Source organism: Cherax quadricarinatus, chromosome 16 (genome assembly GCF_038502225.1).
Source record: "Cherax quadricarinatus isolate ZL_2023a chromosome 16, ASM3850222v1, whole genome shotgun sequence".
In the NCBI taxonomy this organism is placed as follows: domain Eukaryota; kingdom Metazoa; phylum Arthropoda; class Malacostraca; order Decapoda; family Parastacidae; genus Cherax; species Cherax quadricarinatus.
The window spans coordinates 15,147,921-15,162,932 of NC_091307.1; the positions used below are offsets into that span (position 1 = coordinate 15,147,921).

The window sequence follows — 15,012 nt, forward strand, 5'->3', positions numbered from 1 at the left end:
CTGTTGTTTACGAACCTGGGAAGATTTACTTTCAGACGACTTGAATGAACTGGAGAAGTGCGAGGTCTGGCCTACTGAAGAAGCTGGGGTGGAAGGGAAGGAAAAGGAACCTGAAGGAAAACCACCTTCTGGGGGAAAGCCATCACTTGCAGGTATGCCAAAGCCAGAAGCAAATGATGGAGGTTCTACTTTTCCAAACTCAGAGCTTGTGAAGCTTTTACTTTCACTCTTGGAGAATGATGAAGACATAAAACTTTCACTTTTGCTAAATGAAGAACTGAAGTTAGATGAATTCATAGACTGGCTGGTCTTAGTACTACGCCGAGGAAGAGTTCCTTCAGTGTCCGCTGCATAACCACTTTCTTCCAATTCTTGAGCTGTTATCTGGGTATTCTCCATCTTCTTTCTTGACTTTGGTGAAGAAGGCTTTGCTTTTATATTATTTGAACTTGTGACTTTCTCTGTCCCATTGGTTTCACAAGCAACAGGGATATATCTGACAGATGCTTCACTTGGTTGGGAGACTTGGGCAGTACTTGGTGCTGTAGTGGGTATTTGGACTGGTTTAACTCCAGTGGATGACACAAGTGGCTTTATCCCAACAACAGAAGGGACTGGAACATGTGGAGACGTTATGATGCCTTGTGGTACAGGAACTGGACCACTACCCTCAAACATTTTCTTCATGCTTTTTACTCCTCTCTCTTGCTTCTCTGTAATTTGAACATGCTTCTCTGAAGTTACATGCTGAACATTAGTATGAATATTCTTTGCAGAAGTTACTGATGAAACACTTTTTGTCATCTGTGTTCCTGGTGGTTCCTTCACTGTCTTTGATATAGTAACAGTTGCTGGTTTTGATGTTACAGTAGGCACCTTAGAAGCAACAGCAGGAGATGGTTTGGTTGGACTGAGTGGAGTAACGTTAGGTGCTGGAGCTGGAGTTATTATTGGAGCTTTCTTCTGAATAAACCTTTCTTGTTGTTTTACGGGTTTATTTTCAGGAGTTATCTGTGAAGCTAAAGATTTTGCTGAATGAATTATATGTTTACTTTGACTTATTACTGTTCTAGGAACTGGGGTACTCTCCCTTGATGTTGGAATATCAGATTCTACATCTGAGAAACACAAGCTTAATGGCAAAAGTCTGGTTTCAAAAGGTGGTGGAGGACCAAATGTTGATGGTGGAGGTGGGGAAGGTTGCTTTGGCTTCTTTGTTCTCCCTTTTTTCATTTTAATATTCATTGGTCTATAGCCCACTGCTTCACTGTCACTCATGTACAGTCTGCTATAAGATCCTGATTTTGAATCATAATCACTTTCATACTCACTCTCAGTAAATGAACCAGGATAAAACTTTTTAGGCATAGATGGTGCCTTTCCTCTAGGCTTTTTCTCTTTCTCAAGTTCTACTGAAAATGGGAATGGTTCTAGTGGAGGAAGCTGTATAAGTGGAGACACAACAGAAATCTCCCTAGAAGGAGCAGATGACTTTACAAAGACTTCCTTCTTTGGCTGAATATTTGGTTTCTTAAAAGATGGAACTGAACTCTGCACAGATACTGGTGTTGGTTTCCTCTGCTGTACTGTCATATCAGTCTTAATCTGTTTTGTAGATGTTTGTGACATCTTTTTCATCTGTCTAGAAGTCATGGAACTTGATTCTTGAACTGTAGTAGAAGTGACTGTTTCCACTTGAGGAACTACCTGAAGCCCTAACATTCTTTTCTCTTGAAGTGTGACATTACTTGACCAATATATTGCAGGTGGAGCTTCATGAGGCCTTGCAGGAAGAGTTGCAGACTCTGTTACACGAGGTCGTTCTGCAGATTGAGAGCGTGTCTTCAATGTGGGAATGGCATTTGGTGTTTCATCATGAGAACTAGGTGGCCAAGCACCTACTTTTTTGCTAATCCACAGGGGTCTTGATACTGACTGAGATGGAGGCTCAGGCTTCTGTAGAGGTATGATTGTTGGCTCAGTTACAGGTTTGACTGTGGGTTTAGTTACAGGTTTGACTGTGGGTTCAGTTACAGGTTTGACTTTGGGTTTAGTTACAGGTTTAACCATGGGTTTAGTCATAGTTTGAACAGTAGGTTTGCTTACTGTTTTTTTGTCTTGTGTAACTACTGATTCATGTGCAGTTTTTGTTACAATAGTTGTTTTTGCTTCTGACTTGACAGATTTTGAAACTGCTGATAATTCTGGAGGAGTCATGTCAAATGGTGGTGGGGGTGCAGGAGATGACTTTATTTTTGTAGTTTTCGATGTAGGAGCTCTCACTGATCTGAATCCAGGTGCAGGAACAACCTCAACCAAAGGTTCTGGAGCTGACACAGTTGCTGGTTTAGGCTGAGCAGCATATTCTTGTACAGGTTCTGGTTGAAGAATATATTCTGGCACAGGTTCTGGTTGAACAATAAACTCTGGTGCAGGTTCTGGTTGAACAATATACTCTGGTGCAGGTTCTGGTTGAAGAATATATTCTGGTGTAGGTTCTGGTTGAACATACACTGGTGCAGGTTCTGGACGAACATACACTGGTGCAGGTTCTGGATGAACATACACTGGTGCAGGTTCTAGTTGAACACTATACTCTGGTGCAGGTTCTGGCTGAATATACTCTGGTGCAGGTTCTGGTTGAACATACACAGGTGCAGGTTCTGGCTGAATATACTCTGGTGCAGGTTCAGGCTGAATATACTGTGGTGTAGGTTCTGGCTGAATATACTCTGGTGCAGGTTCTGGCTGAAGTATGTATTCAGGTATGGGTTCTGCTTGATGGGCAGGCTCAGGAGCACATTCTGGGACAACAGCAGAGACAGGAATAGAAGTGTGGTGTGAATAGTTCACCACTTTAGACTCTTTTGTTTCATAACTCACAGAAGATTTATGTGTTTTAGTTTCAGAGAATGAGGACACTGAAGATGTCTGCTGCTGTGTAACAAAACTTCTATCCATTTTTAATGATTTAGTTAATTGAGAATCTGGTTGTGGGGGCCAAGATTTAACTAACTTTCCTGGTGATTTTACTCCAGCAAATTCAATATCAATCTGCTCTGGCACTATTGGTGAGGGTTTCCCGACATGTTTTTCCTCAACAATAAGTTGCGGCAGTTTCTCTATAGTTTCTACTGCTTTTGGGGGCTTCGTATCCTTCTTGGTCAGTTTCTTTGGAACTGGCTTTGCTATCTCTTGCTCTGTGCTCTTACCTGCAGTAGCCAAAAACTTTTCAACGATTTTTGTCTTTTTCTTTGGTGTAATAGATTTTGGTTCTTTTTTAACTACTTCCTCCTTTTTCAAGATTTCAGGTCTCATTCCACCTTCAAAAACTGGAGGAGTGTCAAAGGCTGATGGAGGAAGTATTTCTTGTCCGGCTCCAGCTGAAGCTGGACGTGGTGTTGGTTCCTGAACTTCAAATTTAATTTTCTTAAGCTGGATTCTGTGTTCAGTTTCCATATCACTCTCATATTCACTATCTGTGAAGGATCCAGGAATAAACTTCCGTGGCATGGGAGGAGGCAAACTGCGTGGTCGTTCTTTTCTTGGCCTTTCTTCCACAGTAAATGGAAAAGGTTCAAGCTCCGGAAATTTTTCTCCTTTTAAGTCTGCAAACATTTTATCTTCTGCAGATAGAGTTTCTCGAGTTGGAGTAGGTACATCACGAACAGGAGTAGAAGGTTGCTTTGGACTCGGAAACATACGAACACCACCAGGTACCTCGTCTGGAGACATTGGAATAGATTCTTCTAATCTTTTTGCAAGCTGAATAACAGATTCGCGTTTCTTTTTTGGTTTCCTTTGTTCTTTTACTTCATCACGCTCTGGACGTTTTGGGGGCTTAATGGATTCTTCAATGTTTTCCTGCTCAGGATGGTGGTAGTCAGGCATTATAAGTGGCTGAAGAGGTTGACGTTCTGGTTTTTGGGACTCTAGTGTAGTTGGCTCCACTGTTTCTTGTGGAGGTAATGGGGAAAACACTTTTGTTTGTACATTTGATGATGAGACAAACATTGTTTGCATTTCTCTCCCTACTGATGATGATATTAAAGATGCTGACACATCTGAAGGAAATTTCTCATGTTTCATATCACTAATGTAACCTACTTCAGGTCTAGATGAAAATGCCTGTTCAGATATACTTGATTCAGGTTCTGGACTTGGTTCTCTGGGCACTGGTTCAGGAGTTGGTATGAATTCAATTACTTGCTCACTTTCTGGGACAAAGTACTCCAATAAGTCATCTTCTGAAGGCAATTTTTTATCCACTACCACTGCATCAGGTGCTTGCACTGGCAAAGATTCAACAGCCGATTCAGAAATAATAAGGTCCTGTGCACCACTGATCTCAAATGATGGTTCAAGAGGACTGGGATGCAAAATAACATCTTGTGCATTTACAACCTGCTCAACAGGAGGACTTGACAGTCCGGTTGTATAAACCTTGGTCTCCACTGTTGAATAACTAGTTTTAGATAAGGATTTTTTGGATTCATAAAAACTTGTTTCAACTGAACTAGTTTCCATTTTCACCTCTTTTTCTATTTTGGGTTCTTGATAAGATTCTTTCGTGATCTGTTCTACTACTGTAACAGTGGAAGGAACTTTGGGTGGCTCTGGAGTTGGAACTCTAAGAGGCTCTGGGGTTGGAACTTTAGGTGGCTCTGGGGTTGGAACTTTGGGTGGCTCTGGTGTTGGAGCTTTGGGTGGCTCTGGGGTTGGAACTTTGGGTGGCTCTGGTGTTGAAACTTTGGGTGGCTCTGGTGTTGGAACTTTGGGTGGCTCTGGAGTTGGAACTCTAGGAGGCTCAGGGGTTGGAACTTTGGGTGGCTCTGGGGTTGGAACTCTGGGTGGTTCTGGGGTTGGAACTTTAGGTGGTTCTGGAGTTGGAACTTTGGGTGGTTCTGGAGTTGGAACTCTGGGTGGCTCTGGGGTTGGAACTTTGGGTGGTTCTGGACTTGGCAATCTGGGTGGTTCTGGAGTTGGAATTCTGGGTGGTTCTGGGGTTGGAATTCTGGGTGGCTCTGGGGTTGAAACTCTTGGTGGCTCTGGGGTTGGAACTTTTGGTGGCTCTGGGGTTGGAACTCTTGGTGGCTCTGGAGTTGGAACTCTTGGTGGCTCTGGGGTTGGAACTCTGGGTGGCTCTGGGGTTGGAACTTTGGGTGGCTCTGGGGATGGAACTCTTGGTGGCTCTGGAGTTGCAGCCTTAAACTGTTCCTGAGCTATAGCTTTACATGGTTCTGGAGTTGGAACAGGTTCAGGTACAACCTCAGGAACAGGAGATAGAATCTTGTATGTTTCTACAATGGGAGCAGATACTCTCTTGTACTCTTGTCTCAGCTGAGAACCAGACTCGAAGTGTTCAGCTACCATCACATCTTTTATCTTGTGTGATTTATATGTTTGTAAAGATTCAATGTGCGGTTCAGGTACATGTACTGGCTCAGGTAACTGTGCAACAAGATATTCCGGCTCTGGTTCAGGAACCAGCATGGGCTCTGATGGTGGCATGTAATATGCATCTGGCTGGCTTGTGGGGATAATTTTGTGCTGCAAATCTGGCTCTGGTTCAGTCACCAGCATTGGATCCAACAGTGGAGTGTAACCCTCATCTGGTTGACTTGCTGGGGTAATTTCCTGTTGCAACTCAGGCTCTGGTTCTTCTATCACCATAGGTTCTGAGGGAGGTATAAAGCCATACTCAGGAGCTGGTTCTGGCTCAAGCTCAATATTCAGCTCATCTGGAAGCTTTGGCTGTGGTTTAGGCTTTGAAGGTTGCTTTGGAACAGCTGTGTGGCTTATATATGATGACTGCATTTCACTGGTGGCTGAAAATGATGAAATAATAGAAGACACATTATGAGAGGTTATCTCTACACTGGTGTCAATTTTTGGTATGTGATCAGCTTCATCATCAGAAAGTGGCGGTGGCGGCCATGCCTTCTTCAGTTTGCCTGGAAGTCGTTTTACCTCCAGTTCCTCTTCCCTCATTGGCTCAAGAGGGGCTTGTGGAACATTGACAGGTATTGGAGGGGCCTGAGGGGTAGTGGGTAATTCAAAAGAAGGCTTAGGAACAGGAGCCTTGAGGATTTTTGCTGGGGAAGAGGAAGGTGGTGCCTCTACTGCAACTTCCTCTATAGCTCGTTTTATAGTTTTCACATGCCCTTCTTCAACAGATTCGATATTTCTCTGTACAGCAAGATGAGAAAGGAGAAATAATAGTGTTTCCTCCACCAATAGAAACATAAGAAACAAAAATCTAAAAAAAATTATTATGATTATGTTTACCTTTGCAATGAACCCACACCAATTTAAAAAAAAAATATGCAACTTAATAAGCAAAACCCTTTGTAGCAGTGAGAATATGTGCAATTGTGAGAGAGATATTAAACATCTAAGTAAATATGTGCATCTTGTCCACAAGTGCAATAACCAAATGGAAGAGACTCAAACACTAGGATCATATTCTGGAGTTATCACTTTTATACATGAAATGTGTACACACAAGTTCACAGAGTACTGTACATTGATTAAAAAAATTAAAAACTTATGTTTCTCACTTAGGGGACTGATTTCTTATAACACTAATAAAAAATGAAGGGTATAGTTAAATAAATTAGCAAAGTCTAATAAAAAAAAAATCAGAATGAATCACATTTAGAAGTCAAAACATAAAGGAGATAATATCTGGGATATTGTCTCAGTAAAAAAAAGTCAATTTCACGTACAGTACCGCACATAAATTCTGAGTTTTATGAAGGATATAATTATTTTAAAATTGTAAAAGGATGTTCTTCACATTTTATATAATGTATGATCCAATATCTTGATAAACTATGAGAGAGCACACCATCTTCAGCACGTTGATATGCTTATTTTGTCTGTCCGTCTCTCTGTCTGTCCCACCTTTAATGCTAGAACTCTATGATTTCTTATCAGACTCCAATTTACTACATCTAATGTGACCTCTGTCCCCTCCTTTCCTTCTGTTGATGTCCTTCCCTCAACACCTTTATCTCTACCATTTTTCCTTTCTACCGTGTACTTACTGATTTAGTGCTCTGATTGAACATACAGCAATAAAAAAATAAATAAATAAATATATATATATAATAATATATATATATATATATATATATATATATATATATATATATATATATATATATATATATATATATATATATATATATATATATATATATATATATATATATATATACATATATATATATATATATATATATATATATATATATATATATATATATATATATATATATATATATATATATATATATATATATATATGTGGCAGATGTTGCAAGTACATGTATATGGAACAGGTGGTAAGTTACTAAATGCTGTAAAGAGTTTTTATGAGGATAGTGAGGCTCAGATTAGGGTGTGTAGAAGAGAGGGAGACTACTTCCCAGTAAAAGTAGGTCTTAGAGAAAGATGTGTAATGTCACCATGGTTGTTTAACATATTTATAGATGGGGTTGTAAAAGAAGTAAATACTAGGGTGCTCGGGAGAGGGGTGGGATTAAATCATGGGGAATCAAATTCAAAATGGGAATTGACACAGTTACTTTTTGCTGATGATACTGTGCTTATGGGAGATTCTAAAGAAAAATTGCAAAGGTTAGTGGATGAGTTTGAGAATGTGTGTAAAGGTAGAAAGTTGAAAGTGAACATAGAAAAGAGTAAGGTGATGAGGGTATCAAATGATTTAGATAAAGAAAAATTGGATATCAAATTGGGGAGGAGGAGTATGGAAGAAGTGAATGTTTTCAGATACTTGGGAGTTGACGAGTCGGCGGATGGATTTATGAAGGATGAGGTTAATCATAGAATTGATGAGGGAAAAAAGGTGAGTGGTGCATTGAGGTATATGTGGAGTCAAAAAATGTTATCTATGGAGGCAAAGAAGAGAATGTATGAAAGTATAGTAGTACCAACACTCTTATATGGATGTGAAGCTTGGGTGGTAAATGCAGCAGTGAGGAGATGGTTGGAGGCAGTGGAGATGTCCTGTCTAAGGGCAATGTGTGGTGAAAATATTATGCAGAAAATTCGGAGTGTGGAAATTAGGAGAAGGTGTGGAGTTAATAAAAGCATTAGTCAGATGGCAGAAGAGGGGTTGTTGAGGTGGTTTGGTCATTTAGAGAGAATGGATCAAAGTAGAATGACATGGAAAGCATATAAATCTATAGGGGAAGGAAGGAGGGGTAGGGGTCGTCCTCGAAAGGGTTGGAAAGAGGGGGTAAAGGAGGTTTTGTGGGCTAGGGGCTTGGATTTCCAGCAAGCGTGCATGAGCGTGTTAGATAGGAGTGAATGGAGGCGAATGATACTTGGGACCTGACGATCTGTTGGAGTGTGAGCAGGGTAATATTTAGTGAAGGGATTCAGGGAAACCGGTTATGTTCATATAGTCGGACTTGAGTCCTGGAAATGGGAAGTACAATGCCTGCACTTTAAAGGAGGGGTTTGGGATATTGGCAGTTTGGAGGGATATGTTGTGTATCTTTATACGTATATGCTTCTAAGCTGTTGTATTCTGAGCACCTCTGCAAAAGCAGTGTGATAATGTGAGTGTGGTGAAAGTGTTGAATGATGATGAAAGTATTTTCTTTTTGGGGATTTTCTTTCTTTTTTGGGTCACCTTGCCTCGGTGGGAGACGGCCGACTTGTTGAGAAAAAAAAAAAAAAAAAATATATATACAGTGCACCCCCGGTAAACGATATTTTTTCACTCCAGAAGTACGTTCAGGTGCCAGTACTGGCCGAATTTGTTCCCATAAGAAATATTGTGAAGTAGATTAGTCCATTTCAGACCCCCAAACATACACGTACAAACGCACTTACACAAATACACTTACATAATTGGTCGCATTCGGAGGTAATCGTTATGCGGGGGTCCACTGTATATATATATATATATATATATATATATATATATATATATATATAGATATATATATATATATAGATATATATATATATATATATCTATATATATATATATATCTATATATATATATATATCTATATATATATATATATCTATATATATATATCTATATATATATATCTATATATATATATATATCTATATATATATATCTATATCTATATATCTATATCTATATATCTATATATATATACAGTGGACCCCCGGTTAACGAACTTTTTTCATTCCAGTAGTATGTTCAGGTGCCAGTACTGACCGAATTTTTTCCCATAAGGAATATTGTGAAGTAGATTAGTCCATTTCAGACCCCCAAACATACACGTACAAACGCACTTACATAAATACACTTACATAATTGGTCGCATTTGGAGGTGATCGTTAAGCGGGGGTCCACTGTATATAGATATATATATATATATATATATATATATATATATATATATATATATATATATATATATATATATATATATATATATATATGCAATAAGATCACAGAAAACAGGTGATTTCAAAATATGCAAAACAACCACTCTGAAAGAATAGAGAAATTCCAAGCGCTTTCGTGACTACTCATGAGTAGTCACGAAAGAGCTTGGAATTTCTCTATTCTTTCAGAGTGGTTGTTTTGTGTGTGTGTGTATATATATATATATATATATATATATATATATATATATATATATATATATATATATATATATATATATATATATATATATATATATATATATATATATATATATATATCTAGGTAGTAGGTTGGTAGACAGCAACCGCCCAGGGAGGTACTACTGTCCTGCCAAGTGAGTGTAAAACGAAAGCCTGTAATTGTTTTACATGATGGAAGGATTGCTGGTGTCCTTTTTTTCTGTCTCATAAACATGAAAGATTTCAGGTATGTCTTGCTACTTCTACTTACACTTAGGTCACACTACACATACATGTACAAGCATATATATACACACCCCTCAGGGTTTTCTTCTATTTTCTTTCTAATTCTTGTTCTTGTTTATTTCCTCTTATCTCCATGGGGAAGTGGAACAGAATTCTTCCTCTGTAAGCCATGCGTGTCGTAAGAGGCGACTAAAATGCCGGGAGCAAGGGGCTAGTAACCCCTTCTCCTGTATATATTACTAAATATGAAAGGAGAAACTTTTGTTTTTCCTTTTGGGCCACCCCACCTCGGTGGGATACGGCTGGTGTGTTGAAAGAAAGAATATATATATATATATATATATATATATATATATATTCTTCTTCTTTCAACAAACTGGCCATATCCCACCAAGGCAGGGTGTCATGTAGGGGGGTAATGATTAGGGAAATAAGAGGGTAAGAGAAGGGAGTTAGTAGGTAGGGTACAGGCGAGGCAGTAGGAGGGATGAGTGCGGAGGTAGGTAGGTAATGACAGGAGAGGTGAGCGGTAGGTAGGTAATGTGAGGTCACTGGTGACTACAACTTCACCTCTCATTATTCTACCCACCACTCCACACTACTCACCCTCTCACTACTTTAACTAAACATAAATAAATGGAGAAAATAACGGGGATAGTGAATATTACTATTCTACTCAAACACAGTTTATTATTAAGTCCTTGTACAATAATATATTTGGGAACAGGAGTACATCATTGGGGTTTATATAAATGGGGTGGTAAACATAAGCAGTGAGACAGGGAATACAATCAACTTGATGAAAATGAATATAACTTACAATATAGTTCAGAGGGCAGTTCATCACAGGAACTAAGCCACAGGTCCCAAGACCTATACAGCACGAGTACTGCGTCAAGCCAGTACTCTGCCCAATGCCTCCAACAGTCTCCTCCAGAGACTTCAGCAGCCTTCTCCCGAGCCCTGCACCCCAGCAGCAGCTCCGCTCGAAGTCTCAGCTCAGGAGCTCTGCACCCAGGCCAGAGCTCCGCACGAATCTCTCTGCTCAGCTGTTCCTTGGGCTTATATCGTGGTCCCCGTTATTTTCTCCATTTATTTATGTTTAGTTAAAGTAGTGAGAGGGTGAGTAGTGTGGAGTGGTGGGTAGAGTAATGAGAGGTGAAGTTGTAGTCACCAGTGACCTCACATTACCTACCTACCGCTCACCTCTCCTGTCATCTCCTACCTACCTCTGCACTCATCCCTCCTACTGCCTCGCCTGTCCCCTACCTACTGACTTCCTCCTCTTACCCCCCTACATGACATGGCGTCTAAGCAGTGGTGGTTCTTATTATTTTTATAGTAGGAACCAGTCCCATGTGCCTTATTTTTGACTGCTCGGTTATACTTATGTTATACTACCATTTTCTTTTCTTGTGTGTGTAAAGTTAAAGTAAATATCAGTGTGATATTATAATCCTAGTGACCTTAACTGACCTCTTTTCAGACGGTGGGTCTGAGTAACTGTTTGGGTGTAATATTATATTTGGTGGAGTTGGTTGTTGGTTTGAGATAAATGGTGGAGAATATCAGTATTTGGGTGAGACTTTTGGGGGAAGCAATTACTGGCCGAAATTGAATATTTACAGAGGAATGAGAAGTCACCCAGCCTGCCTTGGAAGACTCACCCACAACTGTCACCCATTGAAGAGTTGCCTATGATTGCTATCCACCTGATGTGCCCAGTCACCCAGCTGATGTGCCCCAGTAGATGTATTGCTGCCCTGGTCTGTCATCCATTGTAGTGGGTGTCTGTCTGCATCACCCGGCCTCTGTGACCATTACCCGCAGTTGCCAGGGATGGGTGACCGCACCTCTGCTAATCACCTGAAGTGACCTCACCACCTCATCTCACCTCGAGCATCTGACCATAGCCTGCTGCTGCTGATGTCGGCTGCTTATGATGCTGCAGTTTACTGAGATGCTGGGGCCATGCTGCGATGCTGTGGCCATGCTGTGTGCTGCTGTGATAGGGCCATGCTGTGTGCTGCTGTGATACGGCCGTGCTGTGATGTTGAGATGCTGCGGCCGTGCTGTGATGTTGAGATGCTGCGGCCGTGCTGTGATGCTGAGATGCTGTAGCCGTGCTGCGATGCTGTGGCCGGGTTGTGTGCTGCTGTGATACAGCCGTGCTGTGATGATGGATATGCTGTGGCCGTGTTGTGATGCTGCGATGCTGCCTAGCTCAAGAGGAGGAGATGGCAGTGATGCTGAAGTGGTGTGTGAGGGATTCTGGCTGGTGTGCCAGGATAAGAGAGTCTACTAAGATGGAGCTGCCATCCTCAGAGATGTGGAAGGACACGAGCCACGGAGATGGACTCCAGCTGCTGGGACCAGCCTGTTATCAAGGGTGGTATGGAGGTGTATCTTGCCTTGCTGGTCGACATGTACGACCGGTATGCGGGGATGTCCTGTCAGCCATGAGAGACAATTGAGAGTGTGAGATGTCCCCAGCCTACTTTGATTTGCCAGAAGTGTTAGTGTTACCTGTGTGAAATAAGGTGACCTTGAATACGGTCCAGTGATTATGGCCGCCTTGTTTTATGAGGCCAGTGAATCCTAGTAGTGGCATAGGATAATGGAGGGTCTTAGCTGCGATGCCTGCCCTGTCTTGATTTTCAGATGTTGTAGTGTGCAAGTGAAGTGTGCCGAAAATGAGACCTTGGTGGTCGTGAAGTGGTCCAGTTGCAGTTACTTGAAAGAATGCAACCCGTTGGAGCAGTTTTCCACGCCATAGAAGCCTAGAGAGGTTTGGCCCAATGGATAATGTGCGAGGGTGACTAGCATTGGCTAGTGCATTTCTAGTAGAAGTAGGGAAGGCACTGGAGCCCGATATTTAGGTTTAAGGAGAAATGACGGGTAAGGAGGCTTTGCACCAGAGAGCAACTATTATGCTGGCCAACTGCGAGGTGTACTGATTACGCTGCCTTGTGGTAGATGAGAAAGTTGAGGGAAATATATGTAGCTGAATAATTTTGTATTATGTATAATTTTGTCTTTGTATTGTAATAGAATTAAGGGGTTAGGATTAAAATAGTCTAATAACTAGGACAAATTGTTCTAGTTCTCAGATATTTTAAATTGGGGGAGAAAGGGGGATGTGATGTAGTCCAGCTGGGCTTGTGAGGTCTCTGGGGAGACCTAATTTAACCAATTATATGGTCACACCTTGCCTTGGCAAACGTCTGTCAGCCACGCCCACGTCTGAGGTCTTTTGTTCTTGACGGCGTCAGACCTAGGTGTCAGGTCATACACGTGGTTGTGGAGGGTACTTGGACCACGATATAAGCCCAAGGAACAGCTGAGCAGAGAGATTCGTGCGGAGCTCTGGCCTGGATGCAGAGGTCCTGAGCTGAGACTTTGAGCGGAGCTGCTGCTGGGGTGCAGGGCTCGGGAGAAGGCTGCTGAAGTCTCTGGAGGAGACTGTTGGAGGCATTGGGCAGAGTACTGGTTTGGCGCAGTACTCGTGCTGTGTAGGTCTTGGAACCTGTGGCTTAGTTCCTGTGATGAACTGCCCTCTGAGCTATATTGTAAGTTATATTCATTTTCGTCAAGTTGATTGTATTCCCTGTCTCACTGCTTATGTGTACCACCCCATTTATATAAACCCCAATGATGTACTCCTGTTCCCAAATATATTATTGTACAAGGACTTAATAATAAACTGTGTTTGAGTAGAATAGTAATATTCACTGTCCCCGTTATTTTCTCCATTTATTTATGTTTAGTTAAAGTAGTGAGAGGGTGAGTAGTGTGGAGTGGTGGGTAGAGTAATGAGAGGTGAAGTTGTAGTCACCAATGACCTCACATTACCTACCTACGGCTCACCTCTTCTGTCATTACCTACCTACCTACGGCTCACCTCTTCTGTCATTACCTACCTACCTCCGCACTCATCCCTCCTACTGCCTCGCCTGCCCCCTACCTACTAACTCCCTCCTCTTACCCTCTTATTCCCCTAATCATTACCCCCCTACATGACAAGGGTGGCCCAAAAAGAAAAACAAAAGTTTCTCTTTTTAAATTTAGTAATTTATACAGAAGGGGTTACTAGGCCCTTGCTCCCAGCATTTTAGTTGCCTCTTACAACACGCATGGCTTACGGAGGAAGAATTCTGTTTCACTTCCCCACGGAGATAAGAGGAAATAAACAAGAACAAGAACTAGAAAGAAAATAAAAGAAAACCCAGAGGGGTGTGTATATATGTGCTTGTACATGTATGTGTAGTGTGACCTAAGTACAGTGGACCCCCGGTTAATGATATTTTTTCATTCCAGAAGTATGTTCAGGTGCCAGTACTGACTGAATTTGTTACCATAAGGAATATTGTGAAGTAGATTAGTCCATTTCAGACCCCCAAACATACATGTACAAACGCACTTACATAAATACACTTACATAATTGGTCGCATTGGGAGGTGATCGTTAAGCAGGGGTCCACTGTATAAGTAGAAGTAGCAAGACGTACCTGAAATCTTGCATGTTTAAGAGACAGAATAAAGACACCAGCAATCCTACCATCATGTAAAACAGTTACAGGCTTTCGTTTTACACTCACTTGGCAGGACGGTAGTACCTCCCTGGGCAGTTGCTGTCTACCAACCTAATACCTACAATACATATACATAATTTTCTTGTTTTATGCAGGTTCATTTTATGCAAAATTGCTGTTATTTGATTTCCCATTTATACTGATACCAGATAACTCTGTACGTATATGTAATACACATTCTCCACGTACAATCCATGCGATTGGCAAAACAAACAGAAAATTTCTTATTATGAGGAAGTAAGCGTTGACAGTGTCAGGTTACTACAGCTGTCGTGGGCTTGGCAGGTAAAACAGCATGGACACCATCCTGATTATATTTCCAGGTCTTTTTTCCAATGAGGTTATAAATAAATAAAATGGTTTAATATGTTGCACCACCACAGGTTCCACAGAAAAAATAAAGCAAAACTTGATGATTTTCTTAAGCTGACATCTGTATTAATTTGAGGCAAACAGTGTGACCAGTAAAAGCATTGTTGTTAAACAACAAAAAATATGCCTCATCCTGTAAAGAACGGCACCTTAAACATGGACATTTCAGATTACAAA

The 15,012-nt window shown here is 41.0% G+C and overlaps 1 protein-coding gene across 11 annotated transcripts in view; it reads right to left on the reverse strand.

Moving 5' to 3' along the window:
- LOC128688791 (titin-like) overlaps positions 1 to 15,012 on the reverse strand; it is a 458,202-nt gene that overhangs the window by 22,124 nt on the left and 421,066 nt on the right. For all 11 annotated transcript variants that reach the window (XM_070085639.1, XM_070085635.1, XM_070085638.1 and 8 more), the window contains one exon: positions 16 to 6,189. In XM_070085639.1, the coding sequence (XP_069941740.1) occupies positions 16 to 6,189 (6,174 nt within the window). The remainder of the gene's footprint in view (positions 1 to 15; positions 6,190 to 15,012) is intronic.